Below are 12659 nucleotides of genomic sequence, written 5' to 3'. Positions count from 1 at the left end.
AATAGCACCAGAACCAATTAGGTATTTTCCATCGAAACATTCTAAAAATAGCCAACAAACTACACTAAAACCATCAATCAGCGACCTATTCCACAAACTAGAAACAATGAGAGCAACAGATCCGGCGAGCGACGTTCCTAAATAGGATCAGATCACGATCCAAACCTCAAACAAAGCAATTTTTTTTCTAAATTATCCGCATAAGGTGATCGAAAACTCACTTGCTGGGGCTCCGAGGACTGCTTCCGCTTCCATGGAAAAGTTAGGGCTTTCCGGGGCTTGGGCCGGACGTAATCCTCCCCTATTCCAGCTCCAATTCCAGTAGCTACCGATGAGATGAACAGAATCGCCATTAATATCACTCGAAGTTCCATCTCTAAATTAATTTATTTTTCCTCGCTTTCCTCTCAGAATATTTCCATCCAAGAAAAACAACAGGCCCCCCGGAGAGTAAGAAGGCGAGAGGTAAGGCGGAGGAAGAGGGAGTAGATCGAGAGAGAACCCTAACCTGGAGTCATCTTTCCTCCTCCTCACTTGCCTGGAGTCATCTGAACGCGGTGGATTGTCGGCGCTGTAGGAAGGAGAGGAGAGGATCGAGAGGGTTATAAGCTAGAAAAGAAGGGAGAGGTGATGCCGAACCTGGTGCTGGAGATTCATCTTCGTCTTCCCCTCACCATCTTCCCTCCTCCTTTTCCTCCTCTTCACCTGAAGTCATCTTTCCTCCAGATTGGGGTTCGGGATGGAGGTGAGAGAGGGGGGGAGGCGGTGGATTGTCGGCGCCGTATGGAGGAGGAGAGGAGAGGAGAGGGGGAGAGGAGAGGAGAGGGATAACAGCTAGGGCATCTTGATGGGAGGCTGATATTTGAGGGAATTTGGCCTCCGACGACGCTTATAAGCGTCGTCGTAGGACCAACCATTAACGACGCTTTTAAGCGTCGTTGATTCCCAAGCTGTACCGACGCTTTTCAAAAGCGTCGGCAAAGTTCGGCGGGGAGGGGGGATTTCCCGACGCTTCTCCCTAGCGTCGGAAAAAAAGCGTCGGGAAATCTCCATACATTCATTATAAGCGTCGGAAAATATCCATACTGCACAATATATTTGCTCATCCAAATAGAAATATACACAATGTTGGAGAATCCATAATCATTCATTATAAATATCATCATCTATAAGTCTAAAGTCAAGTATACCTATTAATACCATACATCACAATGTTTCATCCATACCATATGTTAAGGTGATAATTATCACCAAATACATCAAAATGTAAATTAAAAATTCCAAAATATCTGATCTTGCTATTCATCCAAACAACCATCATGTAGACAAAAATATTCTTATATCAAAAACTGGATTCTGCTTGTAGACAACTCCACCATGATCATCTGAACAAAAGCTATCCATGTACCAAAAACTAGATTTCACATGCTCATAACTCCACCATGTATCTGAGAAAGCAAAAAGGAATACACAATCAATAACCATATGTGAAAAATAATAAACTAAAATTCAAGTATAAGTTCACAATACCATTTCGCTTAATTTGGTCAAAATCTCTAAATAACCTACGTAATATAAATGAGAATACATACTAATGAGTATTTGTACCACCAGTTGAATATATGGCCCCATCATGATGGATAGATGACTTGTGCATTTGAGTCTTTTTCTTTAAGAACTCTGTCACCAAACTTGTAAGATGTGCAATTTGCTTCTGTTCTTCCTCTCGCTCTTTTCCTTCCTCCTCACGCTCTCTCCTCTCCTGCTCCAATTGCCTCTGCATCACCTCACGCTCCATCTCACACTGGTAAGCTTCAGGAGGAAGCTGGTAATCCTCAACTGGTGTAATGCTGACACAAAGATCAGCTATAGTTGCTCCCTGCATCCATAAAGAACTGAAATGGTGCACCCAAAATCTTCCAGATTGTATATTAGAAAAACATGAAGGACATGAAGGTTATTTGTAAAATTTCTTTTCCTGAGATTGGAACATGTTAGCGAGTAATTTGCATTATTAAAACTATTGAAAATGAGCTTTTTGGGGAAAATTATTAAAATAGTGACGGGAAGTCATAGGGAACTAATAGATATAATGTTAGATCAAACACAAATTTCAGTAAAAAAGGACACAATATCCTTCTTACTAAGAGATCCTACTCGTTGGCGCCAATTTGAATAACCATGCTTTGTTGAGGAACAAGAGATGGATCTACATGGACTATCTAGCAGCAGTTAGCTGAGACATTATGCACTATTTTCACTAACATCAGTAAATTAGATTGTTAAAAAAAAAAAATCTCTCACATCTGAAACATTGATAGTCCAATTTGATGTAACCGTCAACTGAGGATCCACTCTCATCCTCAAATAGCCCTGGTCCAAAGGGACCTGCAATAACATGCTCCATTAGGTGCTTCTCATGGAAAGAAGGGGGGAAAACAGGGCAAAGAAACATCTAAAGCAAGAAGCATTAGAATTGATGGAATAGTGATACATTGAACTAACTCAAAGTTTCATAAGGAGATGCTTAGACATATGGTTTCATGTGGCACGCTTAGATGAATGTCAGAACAGAAAAATAAAGGGGCAAAGAAATGGAAGAAGTCAGGTACTTCAATTACGTCAGTCACTTTTGATTTACAGTTCTTAGTAAGCATATTAGGTAGACAGGAGATCTATCTTATGAAACCAAAAAAAAAAATGCAGGAGAAATATCTACAAGTCTCAGCATTCTTACCAAAGGAGGAACTATTATTTACTAGAAAAAACAAGTTAACTTTACAAAGAAAACGAAATCAAAATTGTGCAACTAACTCAACCATCTACGGTGCAAAAAGAGAGGATTTTCAACAAACCCATCAAGAATTAGTCTCTCTTTAGAAAATTTAATTTCTTGGTCAAGAAAAGCACTATGCATTGCTGCAAAGGCCATACCAAACACAAAGAAGAAAATCTAATATAGTGGAGAAAAAAATCATGAGAAGTGATCCAGGAATCTCAGCCTTCTTACCGAATGGAGCTATTGAAAAGGTGATTTTCACAGAACATAGTCTCTCCAATCCCCCTATCTTTCTTCCCGATGGCCCAGCTGGATCAGGAGTAACGTGAGGGAAGGAAAACCAAGACCAAAACCAAAAAGGTGAATTAATCCCCCTATCTTTCTCCCCTCTGTTTCTCTCCACCCAAAACAAAACTATACCGTCCCCAAATCCCTCGCCGCTCTCTCTCCCTGCCGGCCCAAGAAAACCCCCCGACGAAGGAGGAGAAGCCCCCGACGACCCCCGGCGACCCCCGACGACCCCCACGACCCCGGCGAAGGAGGAGAAGCCCCCGACGACCCCCGACGACCCCCGGCGACCCTCGATGACCCCCGACGACCCCCGGCGACCCCAGTGAAGGAGGAGAAGCCCCCGACGACCCCGACGACCCCCGGCCACCTCTCCCTCTCCCTCTCCCCCTCCCTCTCCCTCCCAGCCTCTGCTAAATTCTTGGGTTTTTGCGTTCTCCCGGTTGGCCTCCAAATTTCCCGACAACCCCCGACGACCCCCGGCCACCTCTCCCTCTCCCTCTCCCTCTCCCTCCCGGTCTCTGCTAAATAAATGGGTTTCTTCTTCTCCCGGCTCGCCTCTAAATTTCCCAACAACCCCGACGAGCCCCGCCACCTCTCCCTCTCCCTCTCCCTCTCCCTCTCCCTCCAAGCCTCTGCTAAATCTCTCCCTCCAAGCCTCTGCTAAATCAAATTCCAGGACATACCTTGGACGCTGACGCCGAAGAGTTGAGCGAACGGGCGAAATGGCGAAGCGACGTGCGGGTGAAGGCAAAGAGCTATAGAGGAATAGGGAATTAGGGTTTGTGGTTTCCCCCTACATGCATACTTTTCGCGACTAAATTTTTTTTAGTCGCCGAAGATAGAATTTTTTTTTTTTAAGGACCAAAATTTAATCATCAAAAATTTTACCTCTAGTCCACACGAAATACTGGACTCACGCCAACTTGGTTTTGATTTTCCGTGATCAAATATGTATTTAGTTGGTGTAGGACAATCATTCAGTAACTAACAAGGATGCGTGCAAATTTATTTCTAAAGGAATTTTTGATCCTGCCCGTAGGATGTCCAAAAATTTTATATATTTTTAAGCGGATTTTCGTTCCACATCCTCATGCCGCGTATCCTGTCGATCCATATATTTATTTGACAAGGAGTCAAGCACCGAGCTCGAGCTTTTAAAATTATATTATAATAATAATAAAAGAATTGAAGTATGAAGAAAAGTTGTGGGATTGAGATTTAGCCGAACAGACGAGGATATGCATGCCTAAGTGAATTAAGATGTCAAACGACACCGTTTGAAAATAAGCAGTTGTTTTTTTTTGAACTTAAAAATTAGCATCTTACAGGGGCTAGCACAACATCTTTCGGTTTTACGGGAACCTTCCACTACCAAAAGTTTGGTCAATAAAAAACTCAAACTTTCTGCCCAATTTTTTCATCGAAAAAAGGCACCATTCGTAAAAGCTTTTCCGTGACCAAATATACATTTAGTCGGTGTAGGATAATTATTCAGTAACTAACAAGGATGTTGGTCACAGATAGCCTTATTTTCCGCGACCAAACTGTAGTTGCTAAAACATTTTACCTTCACCCCGCCAACTTGGTTTTGATTTTCCGCGACCAAATATGCATTTAGTCAGTGTAGGATAATTATTCCATAACTAACAAGGATGTTGGTCGCAGATAGCCTTATGTTCAGCGACCAAACTTTAGTCGCCAAACGTTTTACCTCCATCCCGCCAACTTGGTTTTGATTTGCCGCGACCAAATATGCATTTAGTCGGTGTAGGACAATCATTTAGTAACTAACAAGGATGTTGGTCGCAAATAGCCTTATTTACAGCGACCACGATTCATTCAGTCACCGAAAGTAGTCGCTGAAAGTGTATTTTCTTGTAGTGACCCTAAAACCTAAAACCTAAAACCTAAAACCTAAAACCTAAAACCTAAACCCTAAACCCTAAACCCTAAACCCTTAAACCCTAAACCCTAAACCCTAAAACCTAAAACCCTAAAACTAAAACCTAAACCCTAAAACCTAAACCCTAAAACCTAAAACCTAAACCCTAAAATCTAAACCCTAAAACCTAAACCCTAAAACCTAAACCCTAAAACCGTAAACCCCAAAACGTTAAACCCTAAAACCTAAACCCTAAAATCTTAAACCCAAAAACCCTAAATCCAAACCCTAAAACCCTAAACCCAAAACCCTAAAACCCTAAACCCAAAACCCTAAACCCTAAACCCCAAACCCTAAATCCCAAACCCCAAACCCCAAACCCCAAACCCCAAACCCTAAACCCCAAACCCTAAACCCTAAACCCTAAACCCAAAACCCCAAACCCAAAACCCTAAACCCTAAACCCTAAACCCTAAACCCAAAACTCTGAACCCTGAACCCTGAACCCTGAACCCTGAACCCCTAACCCTAAACCCTAAAACCTAAACCCTAAAATCTTAAACCCCAAACCCCAAAACCTAAAACCTTAAATCCCAAATCCCAAAACCTAAACCCTAAACCTGAAACCCTAAACCCTAAACCCTAAACCCCGAATCCTAAAACCCCAGAATCCTAAAACCCCAGAACCCTAACCCCTAAACCCTAACCCCTAACCTCCTAACCCCTAACCCCCTAACCCCTAAGCCCTAAACCCCTAAACCCTAAACCTCTAAAACCCTATTCCCTCAACCCAAAACCCTCAACCCAAAATCCTAAACCAAACACTAAAACCTAAACCCTAACTCCTAAACCATAAACCCTAAACCCTAAACCCTAAAACCTAAACCCTAAACTCTAACCCTAAATTCTAAACCCTAAAACCCAAACCCTAAAACCCCTAAACCCTAAACCCAAAACCCAAAACCTCGAAATCAAACCGTGAAACTCAAAACCTCGAACCCTCGAACCCCGAACCCCCGAACCTCGAACCCCTGAACCTCGATCCCTTCAACCCTGAACCCCTGAACCCTAAAACACTAAACCCTAAATCCTAAAATCCTAAACCCTAAAGCCTAAACCCCTAAAGCCTAAACCTCAAAACCCTAAACCCAAAAACCCTAAACCCTAAACCCTAAACCCTACACCCTAAACCCTAGATCCTAAATCCTACACCCTAAACCCTACACCCTACACCCTAAACCCCAAACCCCTAAACCAAAACCCCTAAACCCTAAACCCCTAAACCCAAAATCCTAAACCCAAAACCCCTAAACCCAAAACCCTAAACCCCTAAACCCTAAAGGGCTAGGGTTATCCATGCTTCAAGTAAATCAAAGAATAAATATGAGTATGGTTGCTAGTTCTAACGTAATGGATAATAAGATAAAGAAATATCCTATACAACTAGAGAAGAAGATTGCCTAACTCACTGAGTTCGTCTCTCGATTAACAGTACCTTTAGCACAAGCACCAGCGACTCCTATTGTGAAGTTGTCTTCTGTGTTTGGAGATGAAAATCCACCATCCAAGGGCATCTAATCTTATCACCACTACAATACTCTAACTAAGTAAATGCAAACTCAAGGAACCCTTTAACTCCATCACAGAACTCAGCTCTTATGTAACCATTTTTTCAAAGTCGGTGGTACATCCAATTACGATCAAATGACATAGTTCCTCTAAAAATCAAATGACAATCAAAAAGAAAGTAAACCTAACAAAGATAGACAATAAGCCTCTTCAGCAAAGATGATATAAAATGATATGAAAATAGAGTACACTATTTTAGCAAATATGTGTATGAACCTAACAAAGATAGACAATAAGCCTCTTCAGTTTTATATATAACATATAATGGAAGCACAGAAAAGTAATCACTCTAAAAGGAGGGCCCATGAAACTGATTAGATAACTAAGATAATGCGGCAATACTGTTTACCACGTCAAGCAAGAGCACAATAGGAAAAGGTTAACCCATGGCACTTCATGGTCAAGGTAAAGAAAAGAATTTGTCTAGAAAGGGACCTCTCTATGAGAGAAAGTAGGGGCATTATGAGAATTTCACACCATCTAATTAATAAAAGTCCCATCCCACCATTTCCCTTTCGAGCGAGTACCCAAGCAGCAACTGCAACATCACAGCATAGCAGCCATTCAACCCCCTCCCTCCTTTTCTCTCTCAGCCAACCAAATCCCTCCTCTCTCTTTTTCCCCACCCAAAACAAAACTACTGTCCCCAACTTCCCAAATTGCCTCTCTGTAGGCCAGGAAACTCTCCACCTCCCTTCCATCAAGGGAGAAGACTCGTAAACAGCTCCTGTTCCCATTTTATATGGGGCATTTGCTTCCTTTTGGTCATGGTCAGATAGAAAATAGGCAAGGAACCTCTCTCCCTCCCTCCCTCTCCTTCACCTCTCTCTCCCTCTCTCCCCCCCTCTCTCTCCCTCCCTCCCTTCCTCCCTCTTCCCTCTCTCTCTCTCTCCCCCCTCTCTCTCCCTCTCTCCCTCTGTCTCTCCCTCGTTGGATTACCTTGTCGCCTGATGGGACCAAAGCGTCCAGATCTAGGGCATTAAAAGAAAGAAACTTTTTGCACTGGACGAAGCAAAAATAGGTGAAGCGGTGATCAAACAGAGGTTTAAAAGATAAAAAAGAAAAACTTACAGGGATCGAGAGATGAGAAGAGGATCACAGGAGGAAGCGGCGATCTTTCCTTCAGATGGGAGCGAGGAATATTAGGGCACGGGCAAGAGGCGATGGGTTTTCTTTCTCTTTTTTTTTTGCTGAAGGCAATGGGTTTTCGGCTGAGATTTGGGCTATTGAAAGGTTTTGGGCGGGGCTGTGGGTTTGATTTTGGATTCCCTCTTTTTACTTTTTTTAAATTTATAATTACTCAAAAATAATATTTTTAATATTTCTAGAATTAAAAATTAAATTTGGTGACGGAAATTTCTGTAAATCATCTATCACTGCCAAAAATAATCTTTTAAAAATTTATAAACACTTGGGTTACGATTTTTATAATGGTTGACTTTGTCACTATTTGGTTGCAATTTTGGTTATCAGTTTTGTGACAGATACCCCGTCACTACGGTGGTCACTAAATTTTGGCACCCATTCTACCCGCGTATTCTGTAACCGGTCTATCACTAATCTGTCACTAAGTTCATACCACGGTGACCAAATTTCTGTTTGTCATTAATCCATCACAAATAGTGACTGATAACGTGTCGTCACTAGTTTTCCGTCACTATACACGTGTTTTCTGGTAGTGCAATAAGGATAATGAGCAACATATGGGTACTCGAAATCCCTCTCTTCAATCTCTTAAAGTTGATGCTCGAATCAAAATTCTTGTATACAATCGGGCTATCAATGTAGAGAAATTGGATAATTGGCTAGATCAGTTATAGACCTAATTTACTATCTATGTATACTTCAATATCCAAAAATCGCTTTTACTTGCCTCAAGCTTTCCAATCATGCCCTTACTTGGTGGAATTTATACAGGAGAAACAACGATGTTTCTAATTTGACATAGAGCGTATTCAAAAGCCTGATTAAGAATCAGTTCTAACCAATGACCATAAGGAGGATTGATGGATCAAATTGTAGTACTTATGGTAGAAATATGATCATTCTGTCTAGGCTTATATCACTGAGTTTTACTAGCAAGCTATCTCATTTAAAATCTCTATTGATGATTATGCAATCTTCATAAAGTATATTAGAGGTCTCCATGAGAGTGTCCGAAAGAGCTGAAGCTCTTCAAAGTTGAAGATATTAATGAAGCCAACATGCAAGCCATGAAGATTAAGGAGAGGAAGCGGCCTAGAGAAAGGCAAGAAGGATGATAAATTTTGGAAAAATGACAAAAAATCAAGCCAGAAGAGTGAATAGAGCAAGAAGCAGGCCAATACGACTTAAAAAAATTACTGCAACCATTGTAACCTCTATGGACACATGAAAGATAAGTATTGAAAACTTATTCCGAGTTGTAACTAAAGAGGAATAAGCTGAATGACAAGGATTTTAAGAAAAAAGAAAATGCAATCTTAAATATTACAGAGGCCAAGGAGCTACCTAAGCTTGAGTAAGCAGAATCAAAACTAAGCTTGATGGTGAGAAAATTCGAAAACACAACTAAGGCAAACCTTAATCTCTTCCGCAGATGATGGGAGCTACATCTAATCCGGATGTTGGGAAGAAGATTCGCTGGGATCTGATCGCGCGAAAGGATGGAGCTAGCTTGGTTTTTGTTCATGGGATCCGGGAGTAGATCTCTGTTCCTTTGTGGCTGAAGCAGGGGAAGTGAACGCGGGGAAGACGCGTACGGTTGATGGCTAATGGCTGATCCGTAAGATAGGATGAACTCGGTTGGGAAAATCCAGAAGGAGATTGTTTGGGAGGAAATGGATGTGAGAGAGGATGATGACGCTGGGTTCGTGGATAAGGATCACAACTGGAATGAGCAGCAAGATCTAGGAAGAAAGTTGATGAGGTTGGTGTTTACGGCTGAGGATATTGCTCATGTTCCGAAACAGGGGAGATGCGGATGAAGAGAAGTTGATGAGGTTTGGGAACGGTTGTGAAATGATCCGGAAGCTGTTGGGGCTTTGATTCGATCGCTGGGGAGAATCTCGGAGGCTGGTAGGAGCTACACTTATCCATGGCCGATGAAGGATTTGCTGTGAATGAGGGGACTTATCCAAAGCAGGGGAATGTGCCGTGAAGCTCGGGAGGATGAAGCTGCGGACGTGGAACAGGGGGAGAGAGGAAGATGAGGATAAGAAAATGAACTCGGAGTGTGGAGTTGGGAGGTTGGTTGTGCTGCCGTTGGCTGGAGATCTGGGAGGTGGGCGTGAGATAAGGATGAACCTGGAACAAGATGAGAGCTGGGAGATGTGATCTGAGAAGATAAACTTGTCTGGGATAAGAATTTAAGCTGGTTCGGATGAGAAGTTGACGATGACGTTGGGAAGAAGAGATTTTTAGTAAGAGATGAAGGATTGATCTGTTGGGAAGAAATCTGGGAGTTCGGAATGTGATGAAGACGGGATGCTACGCGTAACAGGGGAGCTAGAATCAAGCTGGAAGAGGAGGATGCTGGGAGGAACTCACGGACGCTGGGATGAATCCGTGGATAAGGATGAACTCGGGAGCTTGGAACGGCTGGGAGGGTGTTGCTAGATTTGGAGGAAATCTAGGAAGGAGAGAATCATGGGATGCAATCGAGAAGAGCATGATTACAAACGGGATGTGAAACAGGGGAATATTGGTTGCTTGATCCGAACAGGAGAAGAGAAGATCACAATGGGATCAAGCTTGGAGTTGGTTGGGAGATAGGATAAGGATGGAACGATGTGGAAGCTTTGGATGCGGAAGGGAAGAACGTGGCTGGGAAGATGGTTTCTGTTTTGAAGATGCTGGGATTCTGCTCCGAAGAAGAGACAAGGGATGAGTTGTATAATCGGCTGGGAGCTTGTGAATAAGGATGGGCTTAATCCATGGGCGATGGAATTAATTCCGATGGGATGAGGATGCATGGGATTCAGTCCATATTTGATTCTAGATGTATGTCATGAATGCAGGGGTTTGGGATAAATGACTGAATCGAAATCTGAGAGGATCTAATTTGCAGGGTGCGTGCGATTGGGTTCAGAAATAAATGAATTTGACTTGACCTGCATACATTAGATTCGATCAATAAAAATAATCAAACTTGAATTATTTCTAATTAAAATGCAATGATGAAGGGGAATGTATTTTCTTATGTTTAAATTTAATATATGCGTAAAAATAATGATAAGTGCTATCAGTAAGATATTAATTCATGCATTATTTAGCACTTATCACACCCCCAAACCTACATTTTGCTAGTCCTCGAGCAGAATAAAAACTAACTCACTTTCGCAGGAATCGCGATTGCATTTACCGTATGCAATAAGGCTTTAAACCCCTAGGTGGCCCTAGTGGACGAGTTTTGTCTCGTGAGGATTTTCGGCTCAGATACCCACAAACTGTTGTCTCTACCCAAAGAGTTTATTTTACTATTTCACAAAATCTAATTTCAAATGCATAAGTGCCAATAACTTCAAAAGCACACAAAGTTTTAACTACTAAGTCAGCTCAAATTCTAGGTCAGTATGCAACTTAAGTTGAAATCATTAAGTTTCCGTTAGGAAGTTATAAGATTTATTTATACTTGGGTGCTTGGTGATATCTGGACCGTACACAAGCTAAGGCTTTAGATCCTCCAAAATACTGCTAAAGCTAGTAGTTTCCAAGAATTGATCAGATAAGACCTAATCACTGATTCAAAATCATCCTATCTTGCAGGATTTTGAGAGTTGTGGATGTTTACTTTAATACCTCATGGGCTTTATCTGTAATATTCCAGTTTACTCGAATTTTTACAATGACGGCTTTCACACTATCGTCTTTTTCAAGGTCAATATTATTTTCTATTTTTCTCTCTTTTTTTGTATTTATAAATAATTATGCACTTTTACTCTTGTAATGATTCCTCCGTATAGCAAGCATTTAGTCAACACTTCCACACCAGATGGCATAAGGTGTTGGGCATCAAGACTCCCCTACGGACCTATGCTCGGGTTTCTCATACAAGCCTGCTGACCTTTGACAATAGGTAACCCTTTTCGATGTACCTGACTAAATTCACTTTTTTTTTTGAGATAAAATAGTGAATTAGATAGGTATGATTCATCAGGACTCAAGGTTGCTACCAGACTTAACAACATAATGTTGAACCTAACCCTTAGAAGTGCAGGCCAGGTGTGTTGTGAAATTCCAAAGTAAAAATTATCTTACAACTCGCTAAAAGAACTTTTAATAAACAGAACTCAAATTGACTTACTCCTTACTAGTTATTGGGCTTTTTAGATTTTATATACTTTGTGTGTTTATCATTTCAGCACTAAAGCATAGAAATTAGATTTTTTTTAAATCAAAAATTCGAAAAACTTATTCGAAAATGCAAAAAATTTCTTCAAAAATTTGAATCCTATACCCCCCAACCTAGATCAGACATTGTCCTCAATATTTTTATTATTTTTTTATTATTTTAAATATTATATTATTATTATTTTTTTATTTTTTTAAATATTTTAGTTTGGACGAAAATATGATGTAGATGGAGGATAGAAGCATTTTACCATAGTTAAATCAGTAATATGAGGGATCTTGTTAAGAAAATAATAAAAAAAAATACGATAAGAAAATATGTAAAAAAATAACCTACGAGAATTGGGTTGCCTTTCAACAAGCGCTAAGTTTAACGTCTTCAGCCAGACGCAGCGCATCCTTATCAAATCATACCGGGTTCATGCCGAGTTCTCCAAGGAAGAAAATTTGTGGAAGATTGATTGTCGGGCAAGGAGTTGACTGCTTCTATGGCCTTGTCTATAGCAGAGTTAAAATGGGCCAAGCATGTTTTCAGAGGGTCATCTGTCAAAATATAGGGAAGGTTTTCTTCTACAAGATCGTCCACTTTATCTATTAGGAAGCACTCAACTTCCTTTGCGGGTTGATCAGAGGCACGAAATATATTTAACTTGACCTTCATATTCCCAAAGGATATATTCATCACCCCAGTTCTACAATTTATACTCGCATTGGCTGTAGCTAAAAAGGGCCGCCCAAGGATCACGG

The 12659-nt window shown here is 41.1% G+C and overlaps 1 protein-coding gene across 3 annotated transcripts; it reads right to left on the bottom strand.

Moving 5' to 3' along the window:
• Positions 1-1122: 1122 nt before the first annotated feature.
• LOC120104167 lies at positions 1123-10526 on the bottom strand. Of its 3 annotated transcripts, none has more exons than XR_005506627.1 (4): positions 9143-10526; positions 2305-2388; positions 1593-1879; positions 1123-1448 (listed from the first exon to the last, which is right to left on the bottom strand). XR_005506627.1 is itself a non-coding variant. In XM_039114760.1 (4 exons), coding segments are annotated over exons 2-4 (345 nt in total). In that variant the 5' UTR covers positions 2362-2388; positions 3754-3855; the 3' UTR covers positions 1123-1447. The 3 variants fall into 3 exon arrangements, 2 of the variants coding, with proteins under 2 accessions (XP_038970688.1, XP_038970687.1); XM_039114760.1 differs by lacking the exon at positions 9143-10526 and adding an exon at positions 3754-3855; XM_039114759.1 differs by lacking the exon at positions 9143-10526 and having other exon boundaries at positions 2305-2655.
• Between the last annotated feature and the right edge of the window lie 2133 nt (positions 10527-12659).

Source organism: Phoenix dactylifera, chromosome 17, assembly GCF_009389715.1.
Source record: "Phoenix dactylifera cultivar Barhee BC4 chromosome 17, palm_55x_up_171113_PBpolish2nd_filt_p, whole genome shotgun sequence".
Taxonomy (NCBI): Eukaryota; Viridiplantae; Streptophyta; class Magnoliopsida; order Arecales; family Arecaceae; genus Phoenix; species Phoenix dactylifera.
This window is presented reverse-complemented; position numbering and strand designations above follow the sequence as displayed.

Excerpts from the sequence above, each read along its gene's own strand:
- LOC120104167 (XM_039114759.1), bottom strand. The coding sequence starts at position 2,400 with ATGTTATTGCAGGTCCCTTTGGACCAGGGCTATTTGAGGATGAGAGTG. Across the intron at positions 1,880-2,304 it reads GGACTATCAATGTTTCAGAT|GGAGCAACTATAGCTGATCT; the intron begins GTGAGAGATTTT and ends TTATGGATGCAG.